At 32.1% G+C, this 21,156-nt stretch overlaps 1 protein-coding gene across 2 annotated transcripts in view; it reads left to right on the top strand.

The window, feature by feature from the left end:
- The window catches only part of LOC127738986 (putative amine oxidase [copper-containing]), a 55,250-nt gene that overhangs the window by 25,662 nt on the left and 8,432 nt on the right, over nt 1-21,156 (top strand). Inside the window, exon 1 of one of the 2 annotated variants that reach the window (XM_052250490.1) lies at nt 17,114-17,305. The exons of the other annotated variant lie outside the window; for it this stretch is intronic. Within the exon in view, the coding sequence (XP_052106450.1) occupies nt 17,237-17,305 (69 nt within the window). The 5' untranslated portion in view covers nt 17,114-17,236. Of the gene's footprint in view, nt 1-17,113; nt 17,306-21,156 lie in introns of those variants that run through there. 2 annotated transcript variants of the gene reach the window in all.

Genomic DNA, 21,156 nt, shown 5'->3' with positions numbered 1-21,156 from the left:
ATTGAAAAAAAAGTCCTCAACTTGAATTTATATATATATAAATGTGTCCAGCGCTGAATTTTTAGTTCAGTCTAGATGGCCGAGTGGTCTAGAGTGCTAGACACAGTGCAGGCGGTGTTGTCACGATATCCCAATAGCATGAGTTCGAATCCCGGCGAGGGAAGAACACAAATTTGTTTCCGCAAATTTGCAGATTTAACAATGTTGTGCTGATATTTAGAGTAATTATGGATATAATATGTGCTTACAGCCGTGTATCACCTTCACTGTTGATCCAATGGATGGATCTGTCGTACAGTTGTCACTTGTTTAGACGTACTTATCAAATAATCATTTCTGTGACTGCATCTTACGATCCTTTACGACAGATAATTTAGCTAATCTGCAATCAATTCTATCTTCATGCCTAATATATCATGTACTGTGTTACAACTATAGATTCTACTGACGAGGAAAGGTAACACTAGGCCACCGAAAGCTGAATTTTTAGTTCAGTCTAGTCTAAGTGGCAGAGTGGTCTAGAGCGCTGGACACAGTACAGGCGGTGCTGTCACGATATCCCAATAGCATGAGTTCGAATCCCGGCGAGGGAAAAATACAAATTTGTTTCCGCAAATTTGCAGATTTAACATTGTTGTGCTGATATTGAGAGTAATTATATATATATATATGGTGTATCAATTTTTGCACCTCATGTTTGCGGTATACCATCTTTTCCGCAAGTTTATTATTTTCTGTTTGGTATTAAATTAATAATTAAGATCCATTTTGTTATATCTGGTGATCTGTTCATTTGGCAATCGCCATAGCAGTGTTGAATAACATCCGTTGTTTGACCTGCTAGTCAAATGCATTTGACTAACAGGTCGAACAACAAATGTTCTTAAACCCTGCTGACTGTCAATGGCGATTGCCAAATAAACGGATCACCGATGTTATAAATGGATCTTAATTATAAATTTAACACTAAACAGAAAACAATAAACTTGCGGAAAAGATGGTATACCGCAAACAAAAGGTGCAAAGGTTTTTGTACACCATATCCGGATTTCGACAATTAATGTCTCTTCAGTGATGTTAGGTATCGAAACGGTATTTGGAAAGCCATACAATTTACCTCAATTTAGGATAGACTCTTGAATTTTGAGGAGTCAAATAGGATGAACGGATCATAAAAACCCGAAGGCAAATATAATACAAGCCCAAAAGAAAAAATATAAACAAGTCTAAATTGAAAACAACGTTCAAACCTATGATTGCGTTGGATAAAAACCTTAATTTTTATACGTGTGCATGCAAAACAAATTTCTTGTTAGAGGGGTCTAAATACAGCACAAACAACATTTTCCAAAAGACCAAAAAAGTGAAAAAGTATATTTTAACAAAACGCATTTGACTAACAGGTCGAACAACAAATGTTCTTAAACCCTGCTGACTGTCAATGGCGATTGCCAAATAAACGGATCACCGATGTTATAAATGGATCTTAATTATAAATTTAACACTAAACAGAAAACAATAAACTTGCGGAAAAGATGGCATACCGCAAACAAAAGGTGCAAAGGTTTTTGTACACCATATCCGGATTTCGACAATTAATTTCTCTTCAGTGATGTTAGGTATCGAAACGGTATTTGGAAAGCCATACAATTTACCTCAATTTAGGATAGACTCTTGAATTTTGAGGAGTCAAATAGGATGAACGGATCATATAAACCCGAAGGCAAATATAATACAAGCCAAAACGAAAAAATATAAACAAGTCTTAATTGAAAACAACGTTCAAACCTATGATTGCGTTGGATAAAAACCGCAATTTTTATACGTGTGCATGCAAAACAAATTTCTTGTTAGAGGGGTCTAAATACAACACAAACAACATTTTCCAAAAGACCAAAAAAGTGAAAAAGTATATTTTAACAAAACGCATTTGACTAACAGGTCGAACAACAAATGTTCTTAAACCCTGCTGACTGTCAATGGCGATTGCCAAATAAACGGATCACCGATGTTATGAATGGATCTTAATTATAAATTTAACACTAAACAGAAAACAATAAACTTGCGGAAAACATGGTATACCGCAAACAAAAGGTGCAAAGGTTTTTGTACACCATATCCGGATTTCGACAATTAATGTCTCTTCAGTGATGTTAGGTATCGAAACGGTATTTGGAAAGCCATACAATTTACCTCAATTTAGGATAGACTCTTGAATTTTGAGGAGTCAAATAGGATGAACGGATCATATAAACCCGAAGGCAAATATAATACAAGCCAAAACGAAAAAATATGAACAAGTCTAAATTGAAAACAACGTTCAAACCTATGATTGCGTTGGATAAAAACCGCAATTTTTATACGTGTGCATGCAAAACAAATTTCTTGTTAGAGGGGTCTAAATACAGCACAAACAACATTTTCCAAAAGACCAAAAAAGTGAAAAAGTATATTTTAACAAAACGCATTTGACTAACAGGTCGAACAACAAATGTTCTTAAACCCTGCTGACTGTCAATGGCGATTGCCAAATAAACGGATCACCGATGTTATAAATGGATCTTAATTATAAATTTAACACTAAACAGAAAACAATAAACTTGCGGAAAACATGGTATACCGCAAACAAAAGGTGCAAAGGTTTTTGTACACCATATCCGGATTTCGACAATTAATGTCTCTTCAGTGATGTTAGGTATCGAAACGGTATTTGGAAAGCCATACAATTTACCTCAATTTAGGATAGACTCTTGAATTTTGAGGAGTCAAATAGGATGAACGGATCATATAAACCCGAAGGCAAATATAATACAAGCCAAAACGAAAAAATATGAACAAGTCTAAATTGAAAACAACGTTCAAACCTATGATTGCGTTGGATAAAAACCGCAATTTTTATACGTGTGCATGCAAAACAAATTTCTTGTTAGAGGGGTCTAAATACAACACAAACAACATTTTCCAAAAGACCAAAAAAGTGAAAAAGTATATTTTAACAAAACGCATTTGACTAACAGGTCGAACAACAAATGTTCTTAAACCCTGCTGACTGTCAATGGCGATTGCCAAATAAACGGATCACCGATGTTATAAATGGATCTTAATTATAAATTTAACACTAAACAGAAAACAATAAACTTGCGGAAAAGATGGTATACCGCAAACAAAAGGTGCAAAGGTTTTTGTACACCATATCCGGATTTCGACAATTAATTTCTCTTCAGTGATGTTAGGTATCGAAACGGTATTTGGAAAGCCATACAATTTACCTCAATTTAGGATAGACTCTTGAATTTTGAGGAGTCAAATAGGATGAACGGATCATATAAACCCGAAGGCAAATATAATACAAGCCCAAACGAAAAAATATAAACAAGTCTAAATTGAAAACAACGTTCAAACCTATGATTGCGTTGGATAAAAACCTTAATTTTTATACGTGTGCATGCAAAACAAATTTCTTGTTAGAGGGGTCTAAATACAGCACAAACAACATTTTCCAAAAGACCAAAAAAGTGAAAAAGTATATTTTAACAAAACGCATTTGACTAACAGGTCGAACAACAAATGTTCTTAAACCCTGCTGACTGTCAATGGAGATTGCCAAATAAACGGATCACCGATGTTATAAATGGATCTTAATTATAAATTTAACACTAAACAGAAAACAATAAACTTGCGGAAAACATGGTATACCGCAAACAAAAGGTGCAAAGGTTTTTGTACACCATATCCGGATTTCGACAATTAATGTCTCTTCAGTGATGTTAGGTATCGAAACGGTATTTGGAAAGCCATACAATTTACCTCAATTTAGGATAGACTCTTGAATTTTGAGGAGTCAAATAGGATGAACGGATCATATAAACCCGAAGGTAAATATAATACAAGCCCAAACGAAAAAATATGAACAAGTCTAAATTGAAAACAACGTTCAAACCTATGATTGCGTTGGATAAAAACCGCAATTTACTTTTTCACTTTTTTGGTCTTTTTGAAAATGTTGTTTGTGCTGTATTTAGACCACTCTACCAAGAAATTTGTTTTGCATGCACACGTATATAAATTGCGGTTTTTATCCAACGCAATCATAGGTTTGAACGTTGTTTTCAATTTAGACTTGTTTATATTTTTTCGTTTGGGCTTGTATTATATTTGCCTTCGGGTTTATATGATCCGTCCATCCTATTTCGACTCTTCAAAATTCAAGAGTCAATCCCAAATCGAGGTAAATTATATGGCCTTCCAAATACCGTTTCGATTCCTAACATCACTGAAGAGACATTATTTGTCGAAATCCGGATATGGTGTACAAATTTTTGCACCTCATGTTTGCGGTATACCATCTTTTCCGCAAGTTTATTGTTTTCTGTTTGGTATTAAATTAATAATTACGATCCATTTTTACATCTGGTGATCCGTTTATTTGGCAATCGCCATGGCAGTCAGCAGGGTTTAAGAACATCCGTTGTTCGACCTGCTAGTCAAATGCGTTTTGTTAAAATATACTTTTTCACTTTTTTTGGTCTTTTGGAAAATGTTGTTTGTGCTGTATTTAGACCCCTCTTCCAAGAAATTTATTTTGCATGCACACGTATAAAAATTGCGGTTTTTATCCAACGCAATCATAGGTTTGAACGTTGTTTTCAATTTAGAATTGTTTATATATATATATTTTTATCCAACGCAATCATAGGTTTGAACGTTGTTTTCAATTAAGAGTTGTTTATATTTTTTCGTTTGGGCTTGTATTATATTTTCCTTCGGGTTAATATGATCCGTTCATCCTATTTCGACTTTTTAAAATTCAAGAGACTATCCTAAATTGAGGTAAATTATATGGCCTTCCAAATACCGTTTCGATCCCTAACATCCAAATCCGGATATGGTGTATAAATTTTTTTTGCACCTCATGTTTGCGATATACCATCTTTTCGCAAGTTTATTGTTTTCTGTTTGGTATTAAAATTAATAATTAAGATCCATGTAACATCTGGTGATCAATTTATTTGGCAATCGCCAATGGCAGTCAGCAGGGTTTAAGAACATCAGTTGTTCGACCTGCTAGTCAAATGCGTTTTGTTAAAATATACTTTTCACTTTTTGGTCTTTTGGAAAATGTTGTTTGTGCTGTATTTAGACCCCTCTACCATGAAATTTGTTTTACATGCACACGTATAAAAATTGCGGTTTTTATAGGGATGAAATAACCTTTCAAGTATATTTTCTAGACTCTATATTATTCAAAAATATTGTTCATCGTATTATTGACTCTCTGTATAGAAAACATTGTATGGTTCTTGTATTCTATTTGCCTTCGGGTTGATATGATCCGTTCATCCTATTTTGACTCCTCAAAATTCAAGAGTCTATCCTAAAATGAGGTAAATTGTATGGCTTTCCAAATACCGTTTCGATTCCTAACATCACTGAAGAGACATTAATACCCTAGGTAAACACACATATGTTCCAAGATAGTCAAAATCGATGACAAAGTTATTGTGACAAGTTTTATCGTTAACTTTTTGAAAAACTCAAAATTAATAGAGGAACACATTAGGTGTATTTCTGCATGTAATTTCAATATGCAAGATGGTTTATTAGAACCTGTATGTATGTCCCTCTCGTATGGTTCTATTTATGTCCGTTGTGGTAGTCATTTCTTACTTGGAACTGTAAATTAGTAAAGAATTATCCCAGTATCATGAGTGAAAGATTTCGATTAAATGTTTGAAATTGTTTTTAGAAGATGACTAATAGTTCAAAATGATGAAAATATGATAATACCCGGCATGCATATGGAGCTTGATGAGACAGAAAGTACACTTCTGATGTATTACACATGCATTTTGTTTTTTCCTTGGAAAATGTCTTTTTCTTAGATTATCCAAGGTCTGGTTGAAATTATATGAAATAAAATTTTACCAATATGAAATAATTTTAACAACATGGTTATTCCAATTTATTTGTTTATGGTTCTTAATTTCAAGAAATAAATTATGACAAACAGTGTTATATAAAAGAGATATGAACTATGATTCTGTAGTATTTGAAATGAAAAGGGTATTGCAGAATTATTCTTGTTTCAAGGTTTTTGTAATGTAGCTAAAAATATAAATGAAACCTGTAGGATGCAGTTTTGTTGTGGTATAAAAATGAACAGTGCTGTAATCTGGTATTTAACAATTAAATTAGGAATTAACGAATGAATGATAAAAGTTGAACTATGAAAGATAGTTTAAGAAACTGACTAGGCCTTGTGAGTTTCGTCCATATGTATAAATGAATGACCAGTTGCGTTTAGGACTCTTCATTAGGTAGTACAGATGGTAAAAAAGGTGTTACAAAACCAGCAAAAATCATATTGCAGGTAGCAATGTTTGGTATATTTTAATGTGCTTTTATTTGTTTTGGCTATCTGGATAAAAAAAGTTTTGTTTCAAATGTAAAAAAAAAATGTTTTAATATCCCTTTACTTCTTAATATGTTCCGTGGATACTGCTTCAATAATTCCTTGTACTGAGAGCTTCAATAATTATTTGTACTGACAGCTTCAATAATCTTGCTTACAGTTCATGTGTAGATATAGGTTGTCTGTTTATGAATCTAAATTTCTCAAAGAATGCATTTGCATAACAATGAACTGAGCTCAATGCAAAACACTTTAATGATACACCTAGACAGAGAGCTCAATCCAGTGATATATTTTGTTACATACGGGCCCTTCATGAACACCGCTAACAAACATGCCTAACTAGATGGATCGGAGGTCCTGAAAATAGACATGTCAACTATTATATTATATGTAAATAAAATGTATTTGTTTATAAAACTTATACAGAGTTTTGGTAAAAATAGTCAGTAAATAGCAAGTATATGTCGTTACATGCACAAATAAATATATGCTGAGTGCACCCCTTTAGAACCAATTCTGTTTAACGCCACCAATAATGTCTCCCTTTAATAAATTTGTATTGCAATTTGTAATTGTCAAATAATTGCAGATCTCCGCATTATGCAAAGTAAAACTAATTGCTCAAAATAATCATTACCTATATTCGTATAAAAATTAGGAGATGAGGTATGATTGTTAATGAGACAACTATCCACCAAAGTTCAAATAAAGTGGATGTAAGCAAGTATAGGCAACCGTATGGCCTTTAACAATGAGAAAAAACCCATACCGTATAGTCGGCTATAAAAGGCCCCGACATGAAAAATATAAACAATTCAATTGAGAAAACTAACGGCCTAATTTAACACAAAACAAATTAACGAAAAACAAATATGACAGACATGAACCAACGACAACCACTCAACTACAGGCTCCTGACGGGACAGGCACATAAAGAATATGGCGGTGTTACATATGTTTGTGAGCGCTCAACCCTCCCCTAACCTGGGACAGTGCTGTAACAGCACAACATAAGAACAAACTATAAAAATCAGTTGAAAAAGGCTTAACTAATCAGATCGATACAAAGCAGAAAAAAACATTAAACGTATACACAGACCGGACGTTGCAGGGTATTTATCCATCCCTCATCCCTAACAACAAAAAGGACACTAAGTACAGATCTGAGAGTACTCGCAGTTACTGACAGCTAGTTCAAAGCCAAAAACAACTAACAAAAAAATTATGTATCTAAGAATAATATATCAATCAGTACACATCCAATATCCAATGGATTTAGTGTTAAGACGTTTTTAACAGTCAGAGAAAAACATGACCTTGTGCAATGCCAAAATAAAGGTATCGACAGATTTAAAACAATATCACCGTAAAATTTATGATGTGTTATTCCGTCTGAAATATTTTTTTTTTTACATGTACAGGCAAACTTACAAACCAAATCTTTGTATCTATGGAAGAAGTAAGTAAAGGTTTTAAGTAGTTTGTGGTATCAAAATCCAAAACGTCACTACAGACACGGGCATAACAAACGAATTGGGATATATAAACACCATAAGATGGTACCAGAGGAACATAACCGTCCAAAAAAGGAAAATTAACAATAGGGAAGGAAAAAAATCATCCCATTTGTCGTAAATTTTTGTGTAGATTTTCTGGTGTAAAATTGAAATATCTAAATCTAGGAAAGGACACTTGATTTATTCAAAGTAAGCTGCTGTGGGTATATTTCGGCAGTATATTTAGAGAATTCTTGATTATTTGACGAAAAAATATCATCAAGATAACGGTAAGTGTTGTTGAATTTATCAATTAAGTGGAATTTAGACAGGTCTTTACTGAGTTTGGCCATAAACTGCGATTCATAACAGTACAGGAACAATTGGTGCCCATAGGAAGACCTACAATCGGTCGATGACCGGTATTGCCGAAACGTACATAAATGTTATTAAGGAGAAAAATTTATGGCAGTAATCATCACATCACACCTCCAGTAAGTTTATCTAGCATATTTACCTTTCTCGTTTGAGAAAAAAGCTTTATATGAGTTGCAGCAAATAAATTTGCAATTAGATTTCTTGAACGACCATTTAATCATATAGGAAAAGATTTTGTGGAAGTGCAGTGTTAAGAGTGGAAAAGTCAAAACTGACAACCGAGTCAAAAGGGCCATTTAAAGCACGTAATTTATCTAAAACATCCAAAGAATCTTTAACACTCTCAAAATGGTTAATTCCACTATTTTCATATGTTTTTACAAAAATTAATGATCAGTTCTTTGATAGTAGTTAAGGAACTCGTTAATATCTCTGAAATTCTAGTAGTAGAATATTTACTAGAGGCCGAGATGAAACGATATTTTACGGTGTTTTTGTGCAGTTTCGGTAACCAATACATAATGGGGACCTTCAAATGTTCAAAAGAGGCCTTAAGCTGAGCTGTGGTTGTGACATGATTATTTACTATATGACTCTCTGAGGAGCGTACGGACTTGAATATAGCTGAATGTATAATTTCATTTTTAAGGACTTCCGTGTAGTAGTTACGTCATACTACCACCACATTGTTGGCTGCTCTGTCGGCCGGTACGAACACAAAACTCTTTGCGAGTACTTGAATTTTGTTTTTAACCCTAGAAATGGGCGTATTACTGATTCTTTTATTTGTTTCTAAATTATATTCGAGATATGATATGCGAATATCAACAATATTCAGACATTTATCCAAATATGAATCAAGTGACTTTTTGTCCGATTTCTCCTCTTTACACCATTTTTTACAATAGGATGAAAAAGCATTCGTACACTATTTTCTGAAGGAAACCTTTGCACTCAAACTTATTTATTTGTTGTAATAGGTATTCATATACACATTAATGCCGTCTAATAGCCCTCAAGACATCAGTTAAAGAAATTGATATAATAAAAAATCTATTTATGTCACATTTGCACGATTTTGGTACTATTTGTAAATAGTGTTTAAATCCGTTTAGCCATGTTATTATCATAAAACATGAAAAGAATAGCTTCAACATGAACTAATCATATTTTCATGTCAAACATTATATATTGCATATACGGAATAACTAAATAAGACAACTATTCCAATTAGGAAATATTAGGTTAACCCCGAACTTCATATAATAGTTAAAACGTGTACTTGAGCACTTTTTCATCATGTAATAGTATTTTAATCTCGGTTTGCTTCAATCTCATCCTATATCAGCCTTAATGCAGATTAGTCGATTTAGGTTAAAGGTATATATAGGATGTTAGAAAAAAAGAGTGAAAAATGTTAAGAAATATAATTAAATATTGTTTCCAGGAATTAGAAGGGAATGCCATTGCAACTGTTAAACGACAATTTGAAAATGTGTAAAAATATAACAATATGTGCGACATTTAAGTATCCAGAAACAAATAGTACCCACATTACGGGAAATCGACACTACCATTTTATGTCAAAGCGACATTTGCTGCAGAAATGATCCTTGACCAAGTGTAACGGTGTGACTAAGGGTGGAAATTGGATAAATCACATGACGAATAACGATAGAATTTATTTTAGTTAACGTAAACTATAAATATTTAACTCTTTTTGACACGAATGGTAACTGACAAATAAAATTTGAAATACGACAACAAAAAAACAAACTCATGTAATGTTTACCGTACTAATCGTAGGAAGCAAAAGCGTTCAAACGCATTACGAGAAAGACCTTACCAACCCTGAAAATTTGCCGTGATTGAGAGGGGAAAGATACCAAAAGGATATTCAAACTCATTAGTCGAAAACACACTGACAATGCCATGCTAAAAACGAAAAAACCATGAAAAGACAAACAAACAATACACAAAACACAATAAAGAAAACTAAAGACTGAGCCTAAATGTAGAAGGTGATTTTAATTTAGACTAATACATGTAGTGATAACAAAATATTTTTGTTCAAAATTCTTGTCTATTGGTCCCTGGTGGATAGTTGTCTCATCAGTTGACAATAATACCATATCTCCTTTTTACACATTGTTGTCCATAAAATGGCAAAATGAAACGTTATAACAATTTTTCATTTTGACATTTGGTACGGGACTTTCCGTTACGAATTTTCCTTGAAGTTCTGTATTTTTGTTATTTAACTTTTTATTTTGTATTTCATCTGTTTCTTAACTAATGCATGTATTGACATTAACGGAAACTACAGTCATGACAGTTTTACATTTATAAAAGAAGGTTTCGATATTAAAACTATGAGTTCACTATGCAAAATTGAATATATTGTCTAGCTGGATATCCTCAGTGAAAAAATGCATTGATGTTGACATATCTATTTTATGATTAAGTTATACGTTTTTACACAATCAATTCAATTATCATATTAAGGAACCATTATTGTCTTATAAGTTTATTAGTTATTTTGTTAAATATTAAGTTATGAATCATTAAATTGTAATTAATCTGCCATTCGAATGCCACCTTGATTGGTTGATAAAATTATATGTTTCTGTTTAAGCAGAGTTTTTGTCTTACCATTTATCATATTTGTTTATAAAAAAATGAGCAAAATAAAAAAGAATCCATGCCTACGTACATTGACATATATTTGTTCCCTTTTTTCCAATTTACGCATGCACGTGAATTGCACCAGAGACGTAGGTCATCTGAGCAAAATGTAACAAATTTCTATTCCCTATAGCTTCTCTATGTATTTTATATGTAAATATGTCTTACTTATTACCGGGTTTGTACTAACATGAGCAACACGATGGTGCCACATGTGGAGCAGGATATGCTTACCCTTCCGGAGCACCTGAGATCACCCCCAGTTTTTAGTTGGGTTCGTGTTGCTCAGTCATTAGTTTTCCATGTTGTGTTTTGTGTACTATTGTTTGTCTGTTGATCTTTTACTTTTTTAGCCATGGCGTTGTCAGTTTATTTTCTACCTATGAGCTTGAATATCCCTCTGGTATCTTTCGCCCCTCTTTTACAGTCTATATTTACCAAATATAACTATCAGTCTTACATGGCTGAGGACCATCTAATACTCCTGTGGTATGCTATTTGTCACTTTTCTTTCCATTCAAAGTACATTAAACATGTATGGAAGAATTACTTATAACAAAAAAACTAGAAATTTTTAAATAGTGGAAAAAGTAACATTTTCAAACAGGCCCCACTTCATTTTAAAATCTCAATTTTCAGGCACACAGGCTCATATAAATTTGACTTTTGAATAATTGTATTAAAAAATGAGAACTCTAATTCATCAAATGAGTGTTCATTTGTTTAAATGCTTTTTACATGATATATTAGGGGATTTAAAAAGCTAATTTTTGCAATATTAATTTTTTTAGATTCAAATTTTGATAGTTGAAATTAAATTGTTAGATTAAATCGTTAGAAATAAACACTCAAAATTCAAAAATAATAATGTCAATTTTTTCTATGATATAAAAAACCTATTGCCATGAAACCTTGCCAACAGTCTAATAATTGCCTATGCTTAGGTCATGTCAGATTTTATAAAACTATTTTTTTTATTCTATAAGTTCCGCGGACAATGTTCATCTATTCATATAAATGTATTTGATATCAAAATATGATATGTCACTTGCAAACAGCACACGCATTTTGGTATTCCATTAGATCACCTCTTATTCTAATCCACCCTACAATATTTGATATATGAAATGTCCAAAAGCAGGGTGTTCAATGCCACTAGTACAAATACATAGAATATTACTATTTCATATTTTGGGGGGCCAGGAGATTATTTCGTCTGTTGCTACGCATGCCTAACTAATTCAGTGGATAGGATATTCATTTTCACCCTCCCCCTCCCCCCCCCCCCCCCTCGAAAATTAAATGGTAATTCCGATATGACTTTTTGAAAGGTCTTTTTAAGCTTGATCCCTTCCTGCAACGTCATAACGCCGAAGCTATTTGTTTTTGGCTGGACTTCGAGAGCAAATTTTCCTTTCACTTTCATACCTTCGTCTTCTGGTCAAATTCTCCAGTCTCCCAGTTTTAGTTGCTCTCAAGCATATATAAAGTTAGCGCCATGGGGAGGCAAGTATATGTCCCCCATGTACGTAATACCCTCCCTCCGTAAATCAAATGGTCGATCAATTATAACGTCCTGAAAAACTATTTTTCATTTTTTCTGCTTTACGCCTTTCTACAACCAGTGACACACATATATATAACTTGTTTCTGCAACAATGTCATTTCGTCGAAACCATATTTTTTAGCAGAACTTTGAGGTACTCTAAAATGAGCCACAGGCTTCTAAAGACCACTCATCTGGGAAATGTCCTACTATAGTGAGAATTTCTCCTAACGTAATAATATTAGTATAAATACTTATAAAGAATAAAACTTATATTGGTGTACGCAATTAACATGATCTTTCTCATTATTTAAAGCCGACTTGAAAACATTGCACTTCGAAGACCTTGCCGTCACCAGGTCAATGTAAAATCTGACAGCCAGACAGGTTATTCCACTGGTCCACTGAGACCAAATTTCACTGGCGGCTAGAAATGCTTGCTTATAGTCTCATTTCTACCTTTTCTTTGATGCAAAATATTTCCTAATATATCCGAAAGAAATGATAAAATGTCCAGCTGAGATACAACTACCCAATTCTGGGAGAAAATAAATACAGAACTCCATAAAATTTGACGGAGCTGAATTTTCTGATTATATCAATCGAATGTTACAGATTTTTTTTTCAGGTTTTCACACAAAGCAAAGGTGTAAATATTAGAATTTTGCAACAAAAACACCAGTTCAGCGAAAAAGGTCCAATTTTATTAAATATTATTTTTGTAATAAAGGTTTATAATTAATGGGGTTCGAGTCCAAAACATGCAAAAGTATGAATAAAATTAGACTTAAAAGTGGTATATACTTATGCTGATTCATTACATAATATTTATGCAAGGGTAACTTTACACAAATAGATTTGCAGACATGTTCATCCCATGAGCTCCCTAAAGAGTGAAATCCAGTGACTTGGATGGAGAGTTGTCTCATTGGCACTCATACAACATCTTCTTATTTATATTGTCATATTCGGCATCTTCTGTTGTACATCCGTCACATAATGTGAAAGAAAAATCAAAAGTCCAATCCCACAAAAATATCATATTGAATAACGAAAAGATAAATTTAAATGATTATATATATATTCTACACATTGTCATACCTGACAACACACCAGATGTAGAAAAAAGTATTAACAAAAATATCGAACTCGAAGGTTGATTCAAAGGAGAAGTGCACAAAAACTGACAAAATGGCAGGCTCGACTATATATGTTTTTAGTGGACGACTCCGTTTTCCATTCAAAATTTGAAATCCCACCTTTCATCGGTCACTTTCCAGGGAAGTCAAAATGTCTTTCTTTGACAAAATCACCATATTGTGACTCTCTTCATCACAAAAGTTGTTATGATAGTATTTTCTGTGAATGATTTTCACGGTTTAATGCTTAATTGTATAGTAATTGACATCCAGGTCATTAAGATTGTTGTTCTAGCTTACTAAATCTAATCCCAGTATACCTGGTAGATAATTAGATTGTATACTGTAAATTCAGAAATTGTTGCGATGTTTTTATTATTGCGAAAAATGCGACAGGGTTATAATCGCAATAATTTAAACTCGCATTTTGAATTTTTTTATATGAATTAAACAGGATTTTTCCCAATATCGCAAAAATGAAAATCGCATTTTAGTCCTAAATGACAAAATCGCAATAACAAATGCACGCAATAATTTCTGAATTTACAGTATCTTTGTGCTGAAATGTTATAAAATAAACCTAAAAACAAACCTTTCTAAAAATTTTCGCTCTCTTTTAATACGAAATTTTAGAATAACAAAAAGGTCGTCACACATATAACAATGTGTAATCTCCACCTTTGTAGCTTCAGATGAGTGACAGGTATGATTCATATATATATAAGTAAAGCTTATCAAAATAATCATTCAGCTACCACAGGTTAAATGTATATCAAATTTATAGGAGTCTCATTTTGCTGCGTTTTTCTTTATAGTAAATTATCTACACTGATCCCTTTGTATCTACAAAATCATGTATTAAATTGAATGCACATTTTTTAGTGCTTATTCCATGGAATTGTATCATTAGAGGAATAAAAATTATAGGAATGCGTTTAAAGAATTTTAGTCATGTTAGTGAGCCAGTTTGCTTACATATTAAGCCATTGCAAGACTGGCTACAATCAGTGAATCTTCAACCTTGGATCAATTTTTAAAGCATCTAAAATTTATGGAGTGTTGAAAATTATCTCCTTATTTTTTTTAGAATGAATAAAAAAAATGACATTTACTTACCATTATGTTTATATTAAAGACAAAACTCAAGGATCTGAAGAAAACAAATGTGACAATGTGAGTTAAGATGCTTTATGAAACTCTGGCAAGTTTTGCTTATTGTGTCCTGGAATTTAACATTTCATAATGATAATGTATTTACCAAGCTACATAAGCAGTAGCAAAATGGAACCTGACCTAAAAAAAAAAGATGAAAAAAAAAAAATTCCGAAATAACTCCAAGGTAAATTAAAAAAAAGGAAAAGCTAAAAAAACTTGACAAAATCAAACGCTCGATTATATCAATCAACGGAACGAATGACATATTCGGTAAATTCCGAAGAAATGCTTGGTTAAACCTGGTTTTGTAGCAATCTAAACCTCCCACTAATATGACAGTTGTTTTTATTTGTTCCGTTATATTGACAAAAAATTTTGAGCAACACAAACAGACATAATTGGTTAACGTGACAATAATTGGGATCCAGCAGCAAAAATATACGAGGTACAAGTTCACAAATTTGAATATCATCAACTGTAACATAATGACAACAAAGCAGTCTTGAATCATAAAATATAGAATTAAAATGTCTTTCATTTATATTTGCTGTTTTATTCTTTATTTTAGTGTGTCAAAATGGCAAAAATTACAGTTTGCAAATCTCCAGTCTTCCCCAGTGCATTGTTGTGGTTTTATGTCTAATTTGTGGTTGGTGGGGGATTTACACATGACATATCAACAATAGTGGAAAGTATTTCACACATATATTGTTATATACTAATTTAATTATGGAGTAAAATTTGCATTGAAGTGAACAACATGAGCTTAAGTTGGGGTGGGCGTTCACGAAAATCAGGAACATGTTTAATATTAGGCAACATCAGTTTATCGATGTTCAAGTCTCATGAATCTATTACGATATAATTCAATTACCATGTGACTGACCCACGTATATTCATTAATAAAAATCTGTTGAGACGAAGTTTCAGATTACATGCAAGTGAGGTTATTTGTTAGTTGCTCATCGAAAACCGCTGCAAAACGCCGCACATGAACGTTATCGATCACTCCAAAAGACCACCAACCCCCAAGGAAAACAGTAATTGACACATAACAAACCATACAAATGAATAAAATAACGTTAAATTTTATCCATTAATCACGTTCATATACATGTAATAGTGTTTATCAAATTTTATTGTTAATGTCGAGAATCAAAACAAACAGAAATAAATTTCACGATTCAGTAAGATTTTTTTCAGGATTAACATTATATATATTCATTGTATATCATCATATGGTCACAAGTGTACCAGAAATACATTTAAACAAGAATGTGTACACGGATGCCCCACTAGCACTATCGTTTTCTATGTTCAGTGGACCGTGAAATTGGAGTCAAAACTCTAATTTGGCATTAAAATTAGAAAGATCATAGCATACGGAACATGTGTACGTAGTTTCAAGTTGATTGGACTTCAACTTAATCAAAAAAGACCTTGACCAAAAACTTTAACCTGAAATGGGACAGACGGACGAACGGACGAACGGACGCACAGACCTAAAAACATTCGTAAGTGGGGCATAAATATTAAATTGTTTTATTAAATGTAATATCAGCAGAATATTTAATTAGAAAAAAAAGAAAAATCGTTGTTAGATAATTTTGTAAGTTTCGATTTTATTTTGAAATGAATGAATCAAAGAGTCGTCTCGGATTATCAAAGAGGATCAATTTAAGGGAAGCTGTTTTAAAGTGACCCACGACAAACGTTTTGTAATGTACAAACTACGAAATAAACTAAGGAAACTTTTCACCATCTATGATGGTATCATGTTCTGACAACATTGATTTACTGTTCTTTTTGTTTCTGTGGTAATATCTGATAACTATTTCTTATCATATTGAAGGATTTATGCTCCACTACACAAACCATGTTATTGCAGATTAATTAATTTATACATCCATCGTGGTCAAAAGGTTATTGGGAAATACAACTCTTGTGTGTAGAGGAATAAAACAGGACATAACTAGCTAGATTTAATTAGATATTCTTCGTGTGTTGTACATCACGTCGTACTCACCTACACGAATATGATTTATAATAGTTTTTCTTTTAAACTTATCAAAGTTCCTTTTAATGATGTAATTCGTCTATCAAAACAAATCATTTTTCTATTTTGCTTACTTGTCATTTGATACTTTTATGTAACATGGTTTTTCCTTTCCCTTATTTTATATGTTTAGCAAGTATAATCTGACAGATCAATCATAATTTTGAATGTATGAATAATATGATTTATACATCAAATCAAACAAATGAGAAACATATTTACATTAACAAAAATGCAACAAAATCTGCTAAAAAATGAAAAATTATTTGCATTAATTTTGTTCGAACTCTTTATCGATGTGGAAGATTTTAAGAAATAGCAAATTTGATTTTAATGTACTGATATAACCTGCATTTGTTACTGAGGATGATCAAGTTAATATTTTTGGTATTATGGATTCCTAGTATATTGTGCGTCAAGCCAAAATGGAATAATGTAAGGATATATTATGTTTGTTATTTCAAACTCAAGATAAGGAATAAGTATGCAGGATTAAAGAGGGAAATCCTGCAATATCGTCATTGTGAGACACCTAAGGTTATTATACTGGTTCCCTGTCTCTTTTCTTTAGATAACTTAGGTACACGTATCTGGCAAAAGAGAGAACCAGTCTACCAAAGTCTAAAGTATATAGCATAGAACAATGGACTCAGCTTCATTTTGTTTAAAAATAAGGAGAAATTGTCATTAAATGTACTTCAAACGTTGCTTCAAAGACACTGTGTTTTTGAGAAGAGCACACGATAATTTTACATTGTATCATTACAATATAATGGTCGACAAGGGTTAAATAATTCAACAATGATATAATACCAAAATGAACCCAAAAAGGGGCAGCAACTTGCAAAATTAAAAACAGTATAAAAAAAAATTGTTTTCCTTATAAACTACGAACACATACCATTAAGGTAAGTTTATAATAATTATTTTGCAGGAAAAGAAATGTGATTTTTTTTTACAAAAGGTGAATAAAATAACTGAAAATTGCAAATTAAAATGAAAACAGATGTGCTTATATTGTATAGTTTTATAAATATTTTTAATAGTTTTTTGTATTTGATTAAAAACTTTACATACTTACAATCAAACGGGTAAGATCAACTATTATTTTCAAAATTTCTTCCATCAATCAAATTTCCACAAATTTGGAAAGCTGTAAAAATTTCGGGCATCAAAAATCAAAAGGATCCAAATATAACTGAAGCTGTTGCGATATTGATAATATTGATTTCATTACACGTACCATATAACGTTTAGAGATTAATAAGAGCAAACACAATGGAGATGACTAATGGAACAAACTTCCGGAGCAACTTAATGCATCCTTGAGTTTTGGTTGACTTTTGTTTTGTTCAAACTTTAGTTTTCTGTGTAGTGGACTTCTTTTGTCTTTTTGTCTTTTCCTTTTGCAAAAGTAATACCCGCCCTCCCTCGATTTGTAATTATTTTGATTGTCCCATTGATATTATTCTTTTTAAGCATCACAATGCGTTGACTGTATAATTGTATGTGATATACCGACCCTGACCGTATAAAGCCTTCAACCACGACTACCAGTGTGACTGAAATTTTAAATTTGTAATGTAATTTAAGAATTGCCTCGAGGTTGGCATAAATACATTTCTCTTACGAAAAAGGAATTAAAAATATTTTTCTTTTTTTCATTTGTTGAAAGATTTTATATAAATCATAACGGTCATTGCTTTATTTTTTTATATTTCATATTTTGATTGGCCGCAATCATTCACTTGACTTATGACAACAACATCCATTTTAAAACGTAACAATTTTACTTCGCTAAAGTAGAGGCCTGTCAAAGTGTGAACCTTCAAAAGCAATTTTGAATATTAAAGAAGAAATAACCAAAATTTTAACAAAATTATAATAACTGAATTGGTATAAAACTGGACTTGGACATAATCACGATATAAGAATTCAATACTAAACGGAGAAGGTGCTCGGCAACCTTATATTTTCCCCGTTCCTAGGCCTTATTCTATTTGTTATGTCAAGTAAATACACTTTCATTGTCTATTTATTAAAAAATACAACAAAATATAGTAAAAAAGTTTGAGGTATAAACGTCACAAATTGAAGACGCAATTGTGGCCAGTAACGTCAACTGAAATTTAAAAAATGTAGAAAAAAATATTTGATTTATGTTAAATTGAAAACTATTGATTAGACATTTCCTTTTAGAAATGTTGCTAAAATTTAACACATTTTATAATGGTTGGTTTCTTATATTTTTGTATGACAATTATAGATTGCAGTATGTATTGCAAATAATTATGTTTGCTGACAATTTCTTTGTAAAACGCATTAATAAGAATTAGAAGATACAGTAGGAACATCCCGCAATACGCCTTTGGTATAAAATTAAGATTACTCATACCAACCAGAATACTTTGTCTCATTTTTCATTAATTAAGAAAATTGTATTCTAGGATTCAGCACATTTTTTCTACAGGTTATTGGTGTGTATAAACTGGGGCGATTAACTCACAAACTGAATAATTCTTAACCCAAACATTTCCAACTTTTGATGAACATTGTACTTTCATTGGAAATTATTTACCGTCAAATCCACAGTTGACATGTCTTAACTAAGGAGTAAGCCGCCATTTTGACTGACTGGACGTTATAGATGTTCGATTAATTCAATAAAATCTTAAATGAAACAACAATTACCTCAAAAACTCTAGTTTAATGGGATACATCCGAATTTGAAACCTACAAGTAACGGAATAATCTTCAGCTTGAGAGTTTTCAGTCGTATGACGTCATGTTATGTCATGGCTTAATGCACCAAGATCATTCATGAAATTTCACGTAATTTTATTTTATAATAATTACATTAGATGTTTGTTTCATTATAATACGTTATTCTGATTGGCTAACTGCAATCTCGCGTTATTCCTTAATCAACTTCATTACACAATGAAATTTATCATTCATGATGACACGAGGTCTCACAATAAAGTGCACAGGTAAATTAAATAAAAACCTGATAAAAATCGTGTTTTCATGATCCTAGCTAAAAAATGTAATTATAAGTATTGAATGCTTCTTTTTGTAACTTCATAGGGTTGTAAAAGCGTTGACCGTGCGCACATTTTTAGAATGAAGCGCTTCCGCGCTTCATACAAAATGTACTTCGGTCAACGCTTTTACACCCCAATGAAATTACAAAAAGAAGCATTCAATTCTTAAATAATTCTATACATTTTCCAAAGCTCTAATGTATTGTTTCTATTTGCGATGCATTAGAACAGGAATAAAAGTTATGTTTTGATTTTGTTTTCATGTCTCAATTTCTTAGAACCTCAGGATCTCATTCATGCATGTGCATTGCGCATGAATAGGTTACGAAAGAAGTCTCGGCAACATCGTCTATCAAAGTGTATACCAAGGGAACATGACTGGACGTTATAAATGTTCGATTAATTAAATAAAATCTTAAATGAAACAACAATTACCTCAAAAACTCCAGGCTAATGGGATACATCCAAATTTGAAACCTACAAGTAACGGAATAATCTTCAGCTTAAGAGTTTTCAGTCGTATGACGTCATGTTATGCCATGACTTAATGCACCAAGATCATTCATGGAATTTCGCGTAATTTTATTTTATAATAATTCTGTACATTTTCCAAAGCTCTAATGCATTGTTTCTATTTGTGATGCATTAGAACAGGAATACAAGTTATGTTGTGATTTTGTTTTCATATCTCAATTTCTTAGAACCCCAGGATCCCATTCATGCAACAAAACTTTTAGATATTTGGATGATATATTGGCTCTCAATAATGACGACTTCATTGTGTATACTAAAGAAATTTATCCTGTTGAACTTACTTTAAATAAAGTTTATACTAACAATGACCACTGTCCTTTCCTCGATCTTGATATCTATATCATTAACGGGAAGCTTAATACAAACATTTATGATAAAAAAGAGATGATTTTTCATTTCCTATCGTTAATTGTCCATTTTTAGATGGTGACGTTCCCTTGTCACCATCTTATGGTGTTTATATATCTCAACTTGTACGATTCGCTCGTGTATGTAACAACGTGTTAGATTTTAGCGAGAGAAATTTATGTATTACTGAAAAATTATTACACCAGGGTTTTCGATATCATAAACTAGTCAAAACATTTACTAAATTTTATCATCGGTATAAGGACATCATTCGTAAATATAACTCAACATGCAGACATCTTATACTTTCGGGTATTTCACATCCAATCTTTTATGGTAATATTCTTTTCAAAGCACAAA

Source organism: Mytilus californianus, unplaced genomic scaffold, assembly GCF_021869535.1.
Source record: "Mytilus californianus isolate M0D057914Y unplaced genomic scaffold, xbMytCali1.0.p SCAF_4, whole genome shotgun sequence".
In the NCBI taxonomy this organism is placed as follows: domain Eukaryota; kingdom Metazoa; phylum Mollusca; class Bivalvia; order Mytilida; family Mytilidae; genus Mytilus; species Mytilus californianus.
The sequence above is the reverse complement of the archived record's forward strand: the minus strand, read 5'-3'. Positions and strand labels throughout refer to the sequence as shown.